Here is an 18,372-nt window from a genome sequence, read left to right as displayed (position 1 = left end):
CCCACCCACCCACCCTCCCACCCCACTCAGGTCCCACTAACGAGGGACAAATGGCGCAATTATGTAACAAGTAAGACGACAAAGACAGACACATACGCGGCCAGAGACAGACAGATATATATAAAAAAATATATATCTATAATAATAATAATAATAAAATAAAATAATAATAATAATAATATATAATAAAAATAAAAAATAGAATAAAATAATACTAATAAATAAAAGGGAGATTATTCCTCATCTGCGTCTGGGCATAGGTCAAGAGAGTTGACATACAGCAAAAAAAGGGCTCCATGAGCTTTCAAATGCTTGAACCGAGCCCTTTAGCGAAAACCTAAGTTTTTCCAGTTTTAGATTGTAGAGAACCTCTCTAATCCAACGGCCGTGTGATGGGGGGGGCGAGCCAGCTTCCAATTAAACAAGATCAATCGCCTGGCCAGCAGGGTCGTAAAAGCAACAGCGCGTTTTAGTGGTACCGGGCACATGTTATCGGGGCATACGCCAAAAATGGCTGATAATGGGTTGGGAGGAAAGTTTCGACCGTATGCTTTTCCGATTGTGTCAAAAATGTCCTCCCAAAAGGAACATAGTTTAGAGCAGGACCAGAACATATGGACGTGATCAGCCGGAGATTGTTTGCATCTATTGCAGGTATTGCTAACAGTGGGGTAGATTTTGGATAGTTTTGAATTAGTGTAGTGAATTTTATGGATTACTTTGCATTGGATGAGACTATGACGGGCACATATTGAGGAGGAGTGAACCAGTTTTTGCCTCGGCATTTTGATGGTGTGGACGTGTGGCACCGAATGGAGATAAGCGTCTCGACAGACGTCACAATATTTGAACAATGATGACGAAAAAACTGTTTTCTCTGTCGTGTCCGTGTGTCGAAAATTGTTATGCGCTTATTTTTTTAATTTGATTTTGTGCGTGGCATAGATTTGCCGTGCGCAGAGGACGCTTGAGCAGGCGCGCACCTTAGCGGCTGCGCTAGCATCACAGCTAACATTAGCCATGCTGCTACCTCTCTGCTGGGAGAGGACGTATACGTATGTGATGTGTGACGTGTGTAAGAAGTTGCGCTTGCTGTCTGTGAGAGGGAGACAGAAGAAGGAGTGGGAAGAGCCTGTAGTGCAATGCCAGCAGCTAGTGATGGGTCCGGCAACACCGATGCATCGGCGCATGCGTCGAGCTCATAGAGCAAAACCCTGTGTCGGTTTTAGAAAGTCACGTGACCGATCATGAGCTGTTTTGGTCACGTGACCGATACGCCAACTGTGTCGCACTGACGCCTCCTCTGTGCCCTGTGAGCGGCTCTTTTCTACAGCCGGAGAAATAATAACTAAGAAGAGAAATCGTCTAAAATGTAATACGTCGGAAAAACTTTTTTTTTTTTTTTTTATACAAATGTGTAAAAAAAATAATATTAAAACAATTCCCAGTCCACAATCATCCACAACACGTTCTCTTAGATGTCCATGTTATGATACATGTTCACATTATTTATTGACTGTATCTAAAAAAGATACAAATCTATTTTTATTTAAATGAAGATATGAAATAATCCTAAATGAAATACAATGACTTGGTTTATATTATTGTATATACTAGGGCAGGGATCACCAACGCGGTGCCCGCGGTCACCAGGTAGCCCGTAAGGACCAGATCAGTCGCCCGCTGGCCTGTTCTAAAAATAGCTCAAAGAGCAGCACTTACCAGTGAGCTGCCTCTATTTTTTAATTGTATTTATTTACTAGCAAGCTGGTCTCGCTTTGCTCGACATTTTTAATTCTAAAAGAGACAAAATTCAAATAGAATTTGAAAATCCAAGAAAATATTTTAAAGACTTGGTTTTCACTTGGAATAAGCGGTAGAAAATGGATGGATGGATGGGTCTTCACTTGTTTAAATACATTCATTTATTTTTTACTTTGCTTCTTATTACTTTTAGAAATACAATTTTAGAGAAAAAATACAACCTTAAAAATGATTTTAGGATTTTTAAACAAATATACCTTTTTACCTTTTAAATTTCTTCCTCTTCTTTCCTGACAATTTAAATCAATGTTCAAGTAATTTTTTTAATTTTTCATTGTAAAGAATAATAAATATTTTAGCTTCTGTTTTTCCGACGAAGAATATTTGTGAAATATTTCTTCAAACTTACTATGATTAAAATTCAAAAAAATTATTCTGGCAAATGTAGAAAATCTGTAGAATCAAATTTAAATCTTATTTCGAAGTATTTTGAATTTCTTTTAAAATTTTTGTTCTGGAAAATCTAGAAGAAATACCGATTTGTCTTTGTTAGAAATATAGCTTGGTCCAATTTGTTAAATATTCTAACAAAGTGCAGATTGGATTTTAACCAATTTAAAACATGCCATCAAAATTCTAAAATGTATCTTAATCAGGAAAAATTACTAATGATGTTCCATAAATTATTTTTTTTATTTTTTTCAAAAAGATTCAAATAAGCTAGTTTTTCTCTTCTTTTTGTCGGTTGAATTTTGAATTATAAAGAGTCGAAATTGAAGATAAACTATGTTTCTAAATTTTATTTTAAATTTTTTCTTGTTTTCTCCTCTTTTAAACCGTTCAATTAAGTGTTTTTTTCATCATTTATTCTCTACAAAAAACCTTCCGTAAAAGGAAAAAAAAATGTACGACGGAATGACAGACAGAAATACCCATTTTTTTATATATATAAATGTATTTATTTAGCTATTCTTGTTTAAATCACACTTACGTGTAACTTACAAATGACAATATATTTATTTATTGAAGTGTGTATCAAACTGGTAGCCCTTCGCATTAATCAGTACCCAAGAAGTAGTTTTTGGTTTCAAAAAGGTTGGTGACCCCTGTACTAGGGCATCAAATCAGTGTCAGTTGAGTCGGTCCATAGGTTGCCTGTAGGGATTTTTAATGTCCAGCAGATGTCAGTATTTAGTGACACAGTATCGACACAGTATCAATACAGTTTTGCAATGTGTCGAAACGCTTCATGACGCCTCATCAACCCATCACTACCAGCAGCTAAAAGCAACTGCGTGAGAATCCACAGACCTGTGGATGTGTTGAAGGTGTGCTGGAAAATGCGGAACGGAAATTAGGGAGCAGCAGAAAAGTGGAATGTATTATTTAAATCTGTGCGTTGGAAAACACGGACCGGGGTTTTTTTTTTAAACTGGATCTGGATCGGCATTTTCCCATGCCTTGCCGATACGCATTTTTTGGCAAATATCGGCGGCCATCCCTAATTTTTACACAAAGCCCACTTGAGCTTCAAACACAACAACGAACTATGAGGGATTTGAAAAAATGTTGGTTTTTTTTTTTAGATTTGACATTTTAAAATGTCATTTTTTTGTACGAGCGCAGGAAGATGACATAGACGTTCGTGTGTACAGTACGTGTGCAGCTGCAGGGGGCGGAGTCTGTGAGAAGGGGGGCGGGTTCAGACACGCTGCTCTCTAATTGGCTCCACTCACTTCAAAGAGTGCTGAGTGACAGTTGCCGTGGAAACAGACATGTTGGTTGGTAAAAGGCCATAAGCAGCGCTCACAGCGTCCCGTGCCGCGCCTCGTACTTGACCAGGATGTTCTTGGCGCTGTTGAGCTCTTTGCGCATGACGGCCACTTCCTGCCGCACGGCGGCCACTTCCTGCAGCAGGACGCTGTTCTCCTTCTCCAGGAAGCTGGCTCGGACGGCGATCTGGTTCTCCTTCAGCCGCCTGGCGTCGCGGGAACGCTTGGCCGCCATGTTGTTCTTCCTGCGCCGGGCCCAGTACCTGTCGTCCTGCTCGAGGACAAGAACCCAGACCACTTCCAATAAATGCTTTTTTTTCCTCATTCTTCTTCATACTTCAACTTTCATCATACTTGCCAACATTGAGACCTCCGATTTCGGTAGGTGGGGGGTGGGGGCGTGGTCAGGGGTGGGGCAGGGCGTGGTTGGGGGCGTGGTTAAGAGGGGAGGAGTATATTGACAACTAGAATTTACCAAGTCAAGTATTTCATATATATATATATATATATATATATATATATATATATATATATATATATATATATATATATATATATACGGCCTACGGATCACGATTGAAGCCAACAAGCAAACCGTCAACTTCCTTGACGTCACTTTCAACCTGAGAAATAACAGCTACCAACCATTCACGAAACCCAACACAACACTCCAATACGTGCACCATGACAGCAACCACCCACCCACCACCACGAAAAGAATACCTATCGGAATCAATAAAAGGCTATCGATGCTGTCATCTAGCAAAGCTGAATTTGACCAAGCAACCCCCCCGTACCAAAAAGCCCTTGATGAAAGCGGATACAATTTCACCCTCACCTATGAACCCACGCCAGGAAACCAGCCAAAAAAGAACAGAAAACGAAACGACATCATCTGGTACAACCCCCCATACAGCAAAAACGTCTCAACGAACATTGGACACAAATTCCTCAATCTGATTGACAAACACTTTCCCAAAGACAACAACCTAAGAAAAGTATTCAACAAGAACAACATTAAATTGAGCTACAGCTGCATGAACAATATACGACAAATCATCTCAAACCACAACAAAACAATTGCAAATGAGCCGTCGACCCCCAGTCAGAGCGACCCCAAAACCAACAAAGCATGTAACTGTCGAAAGAAACCTGATTGCCCTCTCAACGGGGGGTGCTTACAAACATCAGTTGTCTACCAATCTAAGGTAATACGCAAGGACATTAACACATCCGACACATATGTAGGATTAACCGAGGGTGAATTCAAAACCAGATGGAACAATCACAAGGCTTCTTTCAGGAACAAAAACCTGCGAAATACCACAGAACTCAGCAAACACATTTGGGACCTCAAAGACAATAATGTTGAATATTCAATAACATGGCAAATTCTTGCATCCAGCACACCTTACAATAGTGGTAATAAAAGATGCAACCTATGCTTGAAAGAGAAACTGTTTATCATTTACCGTCCAGACCTGTCATCCCTCAACAAGCGCAGCGAAATTGTAACAACATGCCGCCATAGACGGAAACACCTCCTAGGTAACACATGAGCCAATCACCACGCCCCTACGCCAGCCTGTACCCACCCACTCTGTGCCCTATATAAACCATGGTATGCGAATGCTCCCATTAAAATCTCCTGATGATTGAGGGTACCCCCCCTCATGAAACAGGCCTGTAGAGATGAACTAGTCTTGTGATTTTTTTCCCACACATACATATCTATATATATATATATATATATATAGATATATATATATCCTGAAAATATGCAAACAAAACTGTGTTTAGATAATTGATACTTCAAACTTGCATAAATAAATATTAAGGAATATAACATAACTTGGCTTCTGAGAGCTTCAAAATGTAATGAATAAAATGCTAAAGTTGTTGATAAACAAGCAATTATTTTAATAATTAAATATGGTCATTTTAAATGAATTATTATGATAATTTATAATTAATTATTTCAAATATGTTTATTTTAATGTATAATTCTATGGCTGGATGTAATAAGGAGTCAGAAAAAATAAAAAATAAAATTAATTTTGATGTTTTTAGAAAAATATAGTAAAAATTAATTTAGTTTTTTTTTTTTTTTTAATTAACAAATATATTTATTTTTAGGTAAGATAAACATAATAATACAATTTATCTCTAGTCTGGATGATTTATTTCTTGTCACCCTGTTGTCCTCCTGTCACGGCTGTCCTCACTCAGGTCCGCATGGAGCTGGAGGGGGCGTGGCCTCCAGCTCCGGCTGAAAATCGGGAGATTTTCGGGAGAATATTTGTCCCGGGAAGTTTTCGGGAGAGGCGCTGAATTTCGGGAGTCTCCCGGAAAATTCGGGAGGGTTGGCAAGTATGACTTTCATGTACTTTCTACTTGGTACTTTTGATGCACTCTAACATACTTTTTATGTACTTGAAGTTCAAGTACATAAAAAGTATGTTCAAGTCTTGAACATACTTTTTAAGTACGATGGAGGTCACGTGTCTGAGCACCGGCTCCAAATTACCTTCAAGTCTTCGGGAATGAAGACCTTGCGAGCTTTCTTCATCATCGGCTGAGGCTTCAACTCCTCCGCGGAAAACGTGCGCCTCCTGGGGTCGAACACCTCCTGGCCCGGCACGCTGGACAGCGCTAGATCGGCCGGGTCGGGCTCGTAGTTCACCGCCACCTGGATGGAGTCTGGGTCGACGGTGTTGCTCAGACCTGCAGGACAACACCATCAAAGTTGTTGAGGTCGGCTGACGCTGTAAAAGTACTGCGGGACACAGTCAGTGCAAAATTAAATAAATACCGTATATTACCAAATAGTAGCCCGGGCGTTTATTTCGCAAAATCGATTTTGGAGACAGGCGTTTAAAAGAAGCAGGCGGTTATTTGCACAAGGCTTTTATTTATTTTTGCACCAGGCCATTATTAGGGCCCGCATGGCCCATTGCAAAAGGACTCCCGAATGGGACATAAGGACCTATTGTATTTGTAAGGTTTTATTCTTTATTCTTTATTCTTCCGCCGCCACTTTAAACTGTAATTTGACCCACTTAACATGCTTCAAAACTCACCATATTTGACCCACACATCAGGACCTGCGAAAATTGCCTTTTTTAAAAAAAAAAACCGAACCACAAAACTCAAAATTGCGCTCTAGCGCCCCCTAGGAAAAAAAAAAAAAACTAGACTGCCTGTAACTCCCACTAGGAAGGTCGGAGAGACATGAAAGAAAAACCTCTATGTAGGTCTGACTTAGACCTACATTTCATAATAGTACATTGTCGGGCTAAAATCAACAGGAAGTTGGCAATTCCCCCTTCAAGACAAAAAAGTACTAAAAAACAGTAACTTTTGCCTCTTTGAGCTGTAATTTGACCCCCTTAACACGCTTCAAAACTCACCAAACTGAACGCACACATCAGGACTGGCAAAAATTGCGATCTAATGAAAAAAACCTAACCCCAAATTTAAAAATTGCGCTCTAGAGCAATTTTTGAATAAAACGGAGAAAAAACTGCTCCTCTGAAGAAAAAAATGACAAAACTGCCTGTAACTCCCACTGGGAAGGTCGGAGAGACATGAAACAAAAACCTCTATGTAGGTCTGACTTAGACCTACATTTCATAATAGTACATTGTCGGGCTAAAATCAACAGGAAGTTGGCAATTCCCCCTTCAAGACAAAAAAGTACTAAAAAACAATAACTTTTGCCTCTTTGAGCTGTAATTTGACCCCCTTAACACGCTTCAAAACTCACCAAACTGAACGCACACATCAGGACTGTCAAAAATTGCGATCTAATAAAAAAAAAAACCTAACCCCAAATTTAAAAATTGCGCTCTAGAGCAATTTTTGAATAAAACGGAGAAAAAACTGCTCCTCGGAAGAAAAAAAATGACAAAACTGCCTGTAACTCCCACTAGGAAGGTCGGAGAGACATGAAACAAAAACCTCTATGTAGGTCTGACTTAGACCTACATTTCATAATAGTACATTGTCGGGCTAAAATCAACAGGAAGTTGGCAATTCCCCCTTCAAGACAAAAAAGTACTAAAAAACAGTAACTTTTGCCTCTTTGAGCTGTAATTTGACCCCCTTAACACGCTTCAAAACTCACCAAACTGAACGCACACATCAGGACTGGCAAAAATTGCGATCTAATGAAAAAAACCTAACCCCAAATTTAAAAATTGCGCTCTAGAGCAATTTTTGAATAAAACGGAGAAAAAACTGCTCCTCGGAAGAAAAAAATGACAAAACTGCCTGTAACTCCCACTGGGAAGGTCGGAGAGACATGAAACAAAAACCTCTATGTAGGTCTGACTTAGACCTACATTTCATAATAGTACATTGTCGGGCTAAAATCAACAGGAAGTTGGCAATTCCCCCTTCAAGACAAAAAAGTACTAAAAAACAGTAACTTTTGCCTCTTTGAGCTGTAATTTGACCCCCTTAACATGCTTCAAAACTCACCAAACTGAACGCACACATCAGGACTGGCAAAAATTGCGATCTAATAAAAAAAAAACCTAACCCCAAATTTAAAAATTGCGCTCTAGAGCAATTTTTGAATAAAACGGAGAAAAAACTGCTCCTCGGAAGAAAAAAAAATGACAAAACTGCCTGTAACTCCCACTGGGAAGGTCGGAGAGACATGAAACAAAAACCTCTCCGTAGGTCTCACTTAGACCTACATTTCATAAATTGACAACCCCCAGCAAAAATCAACAGGAAGTTTGCTATTCCCCCTTCAAAACACATTTTTTTGTAAAAACCGGTCACCTTCCTTCAAAAACGAACTCCTCTGAGCGCGTTTGTCGTTTCGCCTTCAAACTAACACAGGAGAGAGATTGAACCCTTGTGATTACAATGACAGAAGCGCTTTTTTTCTAACTGCTCCGGTTTTGATTTTATGACCCTTCAAAGACCGCTGCTGTTTTTTTAAGATGGCTGCTTAAAAGCAGGAAGCACCAACGTGCCCACACAATGCAGACAAGGTAGGTACACTAGACAAAAGTCTTAGGACACTTCAGACTAAAAGTAGACAAAAGTATTGGGACACTTAGGACTAGCACCTGCCAAATACGCGGGCCCGACCAATGCTGCTTGCAGCTTTAATTTGGTTACAATGGTTACTCTCCAGTATTTTTTTTCCGTACAAAAACTTTAAATGTAAAAGCTATTGTAAACGTACAAACAAGAAAACGGTGGTTCAGTCCACGAACTTGACACAAATAAGCATCAAGCTCGTCGCCATACTTGCCAACCCTCCTGGATTTTCCGGGAGACTCCCGAAATTCAGCGCCTCTCCCGAAAACCTCCCGGGACAAATTTTCTCCCGAAAATCTCCCGAAATTCAGGCGGACTAACGCTAACCCACAATATAACCAGCATACCTGCCCAATCACGTTATAACTGTAGAATGATGGAGGGCGAGTTCTTGGTTTCTTATGTGGGTTTATTGTTAGGCAGTTTCATTAACGTCCTCCCAGCGCGGCAACAACACACAACAACAGCAGTCACGTTTTTGTATACCGTAAAGCAGTTCGTCTGCCGTAAACAGCAATGTTGTGACACTCTTAAACAGGACAATACTGCCATCTAGTGTTATGTGTGTGTATATGTGTAAATAAATGAACACTGAAATTCAAGTATTTATATATACATATATATATATATATATATATATATATATATATATATCATATATATATAATAAAATTAATATATATATATATATACATATAATAAAATATATATATATATACGTATATATATATATATGAAATACTTGATTTGGTGAATTTTAGCTGTAAATATACTCCTCCCCTTTTGGCCACGCCCCAGACCACGCCCCCCTTCTACTTCTGTGTGTGTGTGGATCCCAAGACTTATAGTAGAATGGAATTAAAAAAAAACAAAAAAAAACTTCCATTGCTCAATGAATCAAAATCAATTATGTTATGAATTCTATATATATATATATATATATATATATATATATATATATATATATATTTATATACACGTTATGAATTCTATAAATATATATATATATTTATAGAATTCATAACCTAATTGATTTTGATTCATTGAGCAATGGAAGTTTTTTTTTGTTTTTTTTTAATTCTATAAATATTTAAAGCTCTAATTACTTCATATTAAATATTCCACTTTTAAATATTTTTTGAAGAAAATATTGTTTATTTTGTGTTTTTGCCATAAAAAAATAAATGTTCTATGACAAACAATAAGGGAAAAAATACAATTTATAAACGACGGATACATCTGAAATTCAACCAAGATTTAAATGTTTAAAGTAAAAAAAAAAAAAAGAATTTTTTAAAAACACTTTTATTGAATGGGACCCTTTTGGATCCTCAAGAACTTAAGTGTGATTTTTTTTTTTCTCAAAAAATAGAAATGAATTCAAATCAATGTTGTCATGAATTATTTACCTCTTTAAGGCTCCAATTACTTCACATCAAATATTAAACTTTCAATATTTTTGGGGGAAAATATTGCATATTTTGTGTGTTGGCCATAGAAAAAAAAATGTTGACAAAAAGGGTGTAAAAAATAAAACAACCCTTAATATTAAGAGACAGCTCTGAAGATGATCTAGAGATTCACGCGTTGAATAAAATGATAATATTAATAATAATAAATTACTTGGCAGACGTTGCTTGAGCAAGAGATCGATTTGGAAAGCGACAGTAAAATCTTTTCTACTTCCGGTTGAAAGCAAGTAAAAGCTGCAATGAGCAAATGTGGCCACAAGATGGTGCTGTCGGTCACAAAAACAAACAAACATTCACTTCTTAATTAAAGTTTAACACTGTATTTATTTTTACTAGAGTAGTAAAAACTAGTCATCCTGTGCGGTTTAAACTCAGTGACTGTTTGTCATGGATCATCTTTAAGAGTGTTTTTGTTGGAGCTTTGCAGCCGGAAGAGGATGTTTGTGACAGACACTTCCGGTTAGCATTTCATTAGCATCCTGGCTAGCCTTCATTTTATCCACTTCGCGACAACACGAAAGCTCCAAAGTAGACTTTTGCTATCACGCGGAGCTAAACTAAAACCAAGTGAACTCATAAACGTTACAAAAATGTCCACACTTGTTTGTCCGTGTGAAATTATTGTTATACTTTCTTTAAGCCAACTTGAATTTAATTGAATGTTTTTTACTGAAACGAATTCATAAGGAAGAAATTGTTGAATAATTATTATTTTTTAGTGCAAAATAAGTGAAACCTAAAATGACAAACTAACATCTGCAGAGCTAATCCTGTCGCCTGGTCCACTGTGGAATGTTGTTTGTTTGGGCTTCCTCCACGCACTCTTATTTTGAAAAGGCTTGGACGTACCTGTCCCGCCGCCGTGCAGGTAGTTTGACGTCACGGAGGTGGAGGCTTGGTTGCTGAGGTCCACCGCGGGGGGCGAGGGCGGGGCCATGAGGGGACCGACGGGGATCCCGTTCTCGGACAGGAACTCCTCCAGGTCCATGTACTCCATCTGGAAGTTGTCCCCGTCGTAGGCCAGAGTCTTGTCCCACAAGGTGGGGCCCAGGAAGGCCGACTGAGGGACGCTGAAGTCCTCCTCCAACTTCTTGTCCTTGTGGAACACTGCATGCACATCACAAATAACTTCACCAACATTTCACTTCCTGCTTACCAACCTTTCACTTCCTGTTTACCCCTTCACTTCCTGCTTATCATTTCACTTCCTGCTTACCAACCTTTCACTTTCTGTTCCCACTTCACTTCCTGCTTATCATTTCACTTCCTGCTTACCATTTCACTTCCTGCTTACCATTTCACTTCCTGCTTACCATTTCACTTCCTGTTTACCATTTCACTTCCTGCTTCCCACTTTACTTCCTGCTTCCATTTCACTTCCTGCTTCCCACTTCACTTTCTGCTTCCCACTTCACTTCCTGCTTCCATTTCACTTCCTGCTTCCATTTCACTTCCTGCTTACCATTTCACTTCCTGCTTACCATTTCACTTCCTGTTTACCATTTCACTTCCTGCTTCCCACTTTACTTCCTGCTTCCATTTCACTTCCTGCTTACCATTTCACTTCCTGCTTACCATTTCACTTCCTGTTTACCATTTCACTTCCTGCTTCCATTTCACTTCCTGCTTCCATTTCACTTCCTGCTTACCATTTCACTTCCTGCTTACCATTTCACTTCCTGTTTACCATTTCACTTCCTGCTTCCCACTTTACTTCCTGCTTCCATTTCACTTCCTGCTTACCATTTCACTTCCTGCTTACCATTTCACTTCCTGTTTACCATTTCACTTCCTGTTTACCATTTCACTTCCTGCTTACCAACCTTTCACTTCCTGCTTATCATTTCACTTCCTGCTTATCATTTCACTTCCTGCTTATCATTTCACTTCCTGCTTACCATTTCACTTCCTGCTTACCATTTCACTTCCTGCTTCCCACTTTACTTCCTGCTTCCGTTTCTCTTCCTGCTTACAACTTCACTTCCTGCTTGCCACTTCACTTCCTGCTTCCATTTCACTTCCTGCTTACCATTTCACTTCCTGCTTACCATTTCACTTCCTTCTTACCATTTCACTTCCTGTTTACCATTTCACTTCCTGTTTACATTTCACTTCCTGCTTACATTTCACTTCCTGCTTACCAACCTTTCACTTCCTGCTTATCATTTCACTTCCTGCTTACCAACCTTTCACTTCCTGCTTACCATTTCACTTCCTGCTTACCATTTCACTTCCTGCTTACCATTTCACTTCCTGCTTCCCACTTTACTTTCTGCTTCCATTTCACTTCCTGCTTACCATTTCACTTCCTGTTTACCATTTCACTTCCTGCTTATCATTTCACTTCCTGCTTACCAACCTTTCACTTTCTGTTCCCACTTCCCTTCCTGCTTATCATTTCACTTCCTGCTTACCATTTCACTTCCTGCTTATCATTTCACTTCCTGCTTACCATTTCACTTCCTGCTTACCATTTCACTTCCTGCTTACCAACCTTTCACTTCCTGCTTGCCACTTCACTTCCTGCTTCCATTTCACTTCCTGCTTCCCACTTTACTTCCTGCTTCCATTTCTCTTCCTGCTTACAACTTCACTTCCTGCTTGCCACTTCACTTCCTGCTTCCATTTCACTTCCTGCTTCCTATTTCACTTCCTGCTTCCTATTTCACTTCCTGCTTCCCTACTTCACTTCCTGCTAACAACTTCACTTCCACGGCCAAATAACACAGAAGGTCGCCCCCTAGTGTCTCACTTCTCTATTGACAGTAGAAAAATAAAACAAAAATATTCTGAGAATTTTACTGTGAAAATGAAAATGGTCAAATGTTTCCATTCACAGTAATGCGCTGTAAAACTTTTACGGTAAAAAAAAATAAATAAAAAAAAATAAAAAAATTGCTGCTCAATCGCTAGAATTTGACCAATAAATGTAAATAATTTCATTTGTGGTGTATTAGTTTGATGTGTATTTGTTATTCTTCCAGTGCATTACTACAAACAATTCTACCTTTGTTATTTTTACAGTCAAATTATGGCTGCTAATTATTTACTGTCAAATTTACGGTTGTATTTTTTTTACACTGCATTACTGTCAATGAAAAAAGTCAAAACCTGTTCTTTGTTTGCAGTAAAATTGTGTCCACTAAGCTGCCAGTGCTTAGTTGTACAATCTACAGTTCTTCTTTTTATGACTGTAAATAGAAACCATTTTTATTTTTTACTGTAAAATTACAGCAACTAAGCTGCTAATTATTTATTGTCAAATTTACAGTTGTGTTTTTACATTACTGTCAACTTAAAAAAGTCAACACAATTTTATTTTTTTTGGTGCAATACAAAATGATACCATCGTTATTTTTACAGTCAAATTCTGGCGACGGTTCGTTTTTCACAGTAAAAGCTAGCGCTTTTATTTTATTTTTTTACATTACTTGCTGCTTCTTACTCACAGCAACAAAGTGTTCAATACACAACAAATATCATAAATGTCAATTGATGACATAGAAATATTATTATGTTCATGGATTTAACATTAGGAGCCAATCAAGTCGATACAATGTGTCAATCAAAGTGTTAATGTAAGAATATGCAAAAGTCATAATTAGTACGATGACGTAAGCGGCGCAGACCTTCATGGTGCGTGATGGGTTTCTCCAGCAGGGACTTGAGGACTCCGTGAGACTTGAGGACTCCGTGAGAAGCCGCACGAAGCAAGTTGGGCGTGAAGGCGCTGACGCGCATGCGGAACATTCCTTCCATGAGGAGCAGACGCGCGACAAGTGAGCGGACCTGCGCGGCTGCGCGCGTACAAGAGGAGCGACGCCGCGCCCGCGCGCCCGCGCGTGCGTGCGGGAGCGCGCCGGGGGCCGGGGCTGCGTGCACGCAGTGCGCGAGTCGGACTCTGCGAACGACTCTCGGAGTCGAACACGCGAACGCGGACGCGGCAAAGCACTTTCCGGGTTGCGACGGCCCCAAAAGGAAAGACATTCTAGAACTTTCTCGGCGATGTTGGAATATTCCTCAAAACAGCGACGAGCTCGAGCCGGAGCCGAACGGCAATGAATCGACTCAGAATGTTCAACTCGTTCTGCCGGCTTGAGAGCTCGCTGACGTCATAGCTGTCTCAAGCCCCGCCCTCTCTCTCTCTCTCTCTTTTTCCACACGGCGCCGAGTTCACGTGGACTATTTATCAACTAAATATTGTTTATGTTTGTGATTGGAGACTTTTTCCTTCCGATGACAATAAACTGCTATCAAGTTTGGAGTCTGACAGCAAAAATATGATTATTAGTTTTATTATTAATATTATGTTTATTCATGCCAGTACTGCAGCCCTTCAACATCATCATAACTCATTTAAATACATAAATAGATAAATACATCAATGAATACAGAAATATATAAGATTCATAAATAGACAAATACATGAATAAATAAACAGATACGAAAATAGATAAATGAATAGATTAAAAAAAGAGATCAATAAATAGAAAATAAATAAATATATAAATAAATAGATACAAAGCTACACAGATAGATAAATAAATATATAAATAAATAGATACAGAACTACATAGATAGATAAATAAATAAATAAATAGATGAATACATTAAGAGATAAATAAATTAATAGATGAATAAATAAATAAATACATAAATAGATAGAGAAATAAATAAATGGATGAGTAAACAAATAAATGGACACATGAATGAATAAACCCATAAATAGATGAATAAATAAATAAATGAATGAATAAATAAATAAATAAATAGATACATATATGGGTGAATGAATAAACTAATACATACATTAAAAAACAAATAAATATAAACATAAATAGATAGATGGATGAATAAACTAATAAATACATGAAAAAACAAATAAATCAATAGATGAATAAATCAATAGATAAATAAATACATGCATTGATAGATAGATTTATTTATTTATTTATCATTTATGAATAAATAAATACATAAATGTGTAAATAAACAAATAAATAAAAAACAAATACATATTTAAATAGATGAATAAATAAATAAATGAATAAATAAATAAATAGATACATATATGGGTGAATGAATAAACTAATACATACATTAAAAAACAAATAAATGAATAAATAGATGAATAAATATAAACATAAATAGATAGATGGATGAATAAATTAATAAATACATGAAAAAACAAATAAATCAAGAGATAAATAAATCAATAGATAAATAGATACATGCATTGATAGATGGATTTATTTATTTATTTATCATTTATGAATAAATAAATAAATACATAAATGTGTAAATGAACAAATAAATAAAAAACAAATACATACTTAAATAGATGAATAAATAAATAAATAAATGAATGAATAAATAAATAAATAGATACATATATGGGTGAATGAATAAACTAATACATACATTAAAAAACAAATAAATGAATAAATAGATGAATAAATACAAACAAATAGATAGATGGATGAATAAACTAATAAATACATGAAAAAACAAATAAATCAATAGATAAATAAATCAATAGATAAATAGATACATGCATTGATAGATAGATTTATTTATTTATCATTTATGAATAAATAAATAAATACATAAATGTGTAAATAAACAAATAAATAAAAAACAAATACATATTTAAATACATGAATAAATAAATGAATGAATAAATAAATAAATAGATACATATATGGGTGAATGAATAAACTAATACATACATTAAAAAACAAATAAATGAATAAATAGATGAATAAATATAAACATAAATAGATGGATGGATGAATAAACTAATAAATACATGAAAAAACAAATAAATCAATAGATAAATAAATACATGTATTGATGGATGAATAAATACATAAATGTGTAAATAAACAAATAAATAAAAAACAAATACATACTTAAATAGATGAATAAATAAATAAATAGATGGATGGATGAATAAACTACTAAACACATGAAAAAACAAAAACATGAATAGATGAATCAATCAATAGATAAATAAATACATGTATTGATAGATGAATAAATAAATAAATACATGAATGTATGAATACACAAATAAATGGATAAATTAAAAAAACAAAAACAAAAAAATACATACTTAAATAGATGAATAAATAAATAGATACTTAAAATAGATGAATAAATAAATAATAGAATTAATTAAAAAATACATACATAAATAAATGACAAAATAAATAGATGAATACATACATAGATAGATAAATACATAAATAAATAGAAAATAAATAAATAACTAGATAAGTGAATACATAAAAACCTGACATAAATGGGCATATAAAGGGTTAAACAAATATGTATTAAATACACGAGATGATTGACATTTTTATTTATTTAGGACTGAATTTAAAAATGTTTTATAAATGTTTAACTCCCTCAAGACTTTTTTTTGTCCTGGCAGGAACAAACTGGATGTCAAATTCATGTTTTCATAACTTCATGAATGATGTGATTCAACTTCAAATCATTCAATCAAATCATCTTCTTCTCCTCTCAGTCATTTTTTTCAAAATGTGTTTTTAAGGCAAATTACTGAAAAAAAAAAAGAAAGAAAAGTCAACTTCTATGATTTTTTTTTAAATTCCACTTTCTTTACATTCAAGATGACCTTTGACCTGCCACAAACAATCAATAACTTTATTGACGTTTAAGCTCTCATCATTTCACACACACACACACGCACACACACACGCACGCACGCACGCACACACACACACACACACACACACACACACACAGGAATGCTGGGTCAAATGAGCGGACAAGATTGACCTACTTTTAACCAATCAGAAGCCAAAGCCAACCTGGCCCCTCCCCTTCCACTAACACACACACACACACACACACACACACACACACACACACACACACACATGAGAAGGAAAGAAGGCCAAGGAAGCATAAGTGGGCGTGTCCAAAGATCATTTTCAATGATCAGGCTGCATTTGGACGACCCTAGCAACGGTTGCTAGGCGACGCTGCGGCAGAACCAGGAAATGCTACTCTGTCACCATGGCAACCAGCTGATGTCACACAAGCACATGACTGAGCAAAGAAAACAATCATCCAGCTCCTTCTCACACACTCATGTACTATGTCATGTAGTGTATCATGTACTATGTCATGTAGTGTATTATGTACTATGTCATGTAGTGTATTATGTACTATGTCATGTAGTGTATCATGTACTATGTCATGTAGTGTATCATGTACTATGTCATGTAGTGTATCATGTACTATGTCATGTAGTGTATCATGTACTATGTCATGTAGTGTATCATGTACTATGTCATGTAGTGTATTATGTACTATGTCATGTAGTGTATCATGTACTATGTCATGTAGTGTATCATGTACTATGTCATGTAGTGTATCATGTACTATGTCATGTAGTGTATCATGTACTATGTCATGTAGTGTATCATGTACTATGTCATGTAGTGTATTATGTACTATGTCATGTAGTGTATCATGTACTATGTCATGTAGTGTATCATGTACTATGTCATGTAGTGTATCATGTACTATGTCATGTAGTGTATTATGTACTATGTCATGTAGTGTATCATGTACTATGTCATGTAGTGTATCATGTACTATGTCATGTAGTGTATTATGTTCTGTCATGTAGTGTATCATGTACTATGTCATGTAGTGTATTATGTACTATGTCATGTAGTGTATCATGTACTATGTCATGTAGTGTATCATGTACTATGTCATGTAGTGTATCATGTACTATGTCATGTAGTGTATTATGTTCTGTCATGTAGTGTATCATGTACTATGTCATGTAGTGTATTATGTACTATGTCATGTAGTGTATCATGTACTATGTCATGTAGTGTATCATGTACTATGTCATGTAGTGTATCATGTACTATGTCATGTAGTGTATCATGTACTATGTCATGTAGTGTATTATGTACTATGTCATGTAGTGTATCATGTACTATGTCATGTAGTGTATTATGTACTATGTCATGTAGTGTATCATGTACTATGTCATGTAGTGTATTATGTACTATGTCATGCAGTGTATTATGTACTATGTCATGTAGTGTATCATGTACTATGTCATGTAGTGTATTATGTTCTATGTCATGTAGTGTATTATGTACTATGTCATGTAGTGTATCATGTACTATGTCATGTAGTGTATTATGTTCTATGTCATGTAGTGTATCATGTACTATGTCATGTAGTGTATGATGTACTATGTCATGTAGTGTATTATGTTCTGTCATGTAGTGTATCATGTACTATGTCAT

General features: G+C 36.4%; 1 protein-coding gene across 2 annotated transcripts; it reads right to left on the bottom strand.

Annotated features, from left to right (window-relative positions):
- Nucleotides 1-2,284: 2,284 nt before the first annotated feature.
- hlfb (HLF transcription factor, PAR bZIP family member b) lies at nucleotides 2,285-13,850 on the bottom strand. Of its 2 annotated transcripts, none has more exons than XM_061926970.1 (4): nucleotides 13,696-13,850; nucleotides 10,916-11,173; nucleotides 6,064-6,260; nucleotides 2,285-3,810 (listed from the first exon to the last, which is right to left on the bottom strand). In XM_061926970.1, the coding sequence occupies exons 1-4, from the start codon at nucleotides 13,823-13,825 to the stop codon at nucleotides 3,571-3,573; spliced, it is 825 nt and encodes a 274-aa protein (XP_061782954.1). In that variant the 5' UTR covers nucleotides 13,826-13,850; the 3' UTR covers nucleotides 2,285-3,570. The 2 variants fall into 2 exon arrangements, with proteins under 2 accessions (XP_061782954.1, XP_061782955.1); XM_061926971.1 differs by having other exon boundaries at nucleotides 2,285-3,807.
- Between the last annotated feature and the right edge of the window lie 4,522 nt (nucleotides 13,851-18,372).

The sequence above is a fragment of the Nerophis lumbriciformis genome, linkage group LG32 (assembly GCF_033978685.3).
Source record: "Nerophis lumbriciformis linkage group LG32, RoL_Nlum_v2.1, whole genome shotgun sequence".
Classification (NCBI taxonomy): domain Eukaryota; kingdom Metazoa; phylum Chordata; class Actinopteri; order Syngnathiformes; family Syngnathidae; genus Nerophis; species Nerophis lumbriciformis.
The sequence above is the reverse complement of the archived record's forward strand: the minus strand, read 5'-3'. Positions and strand labels throughout refer to the sequence as shown.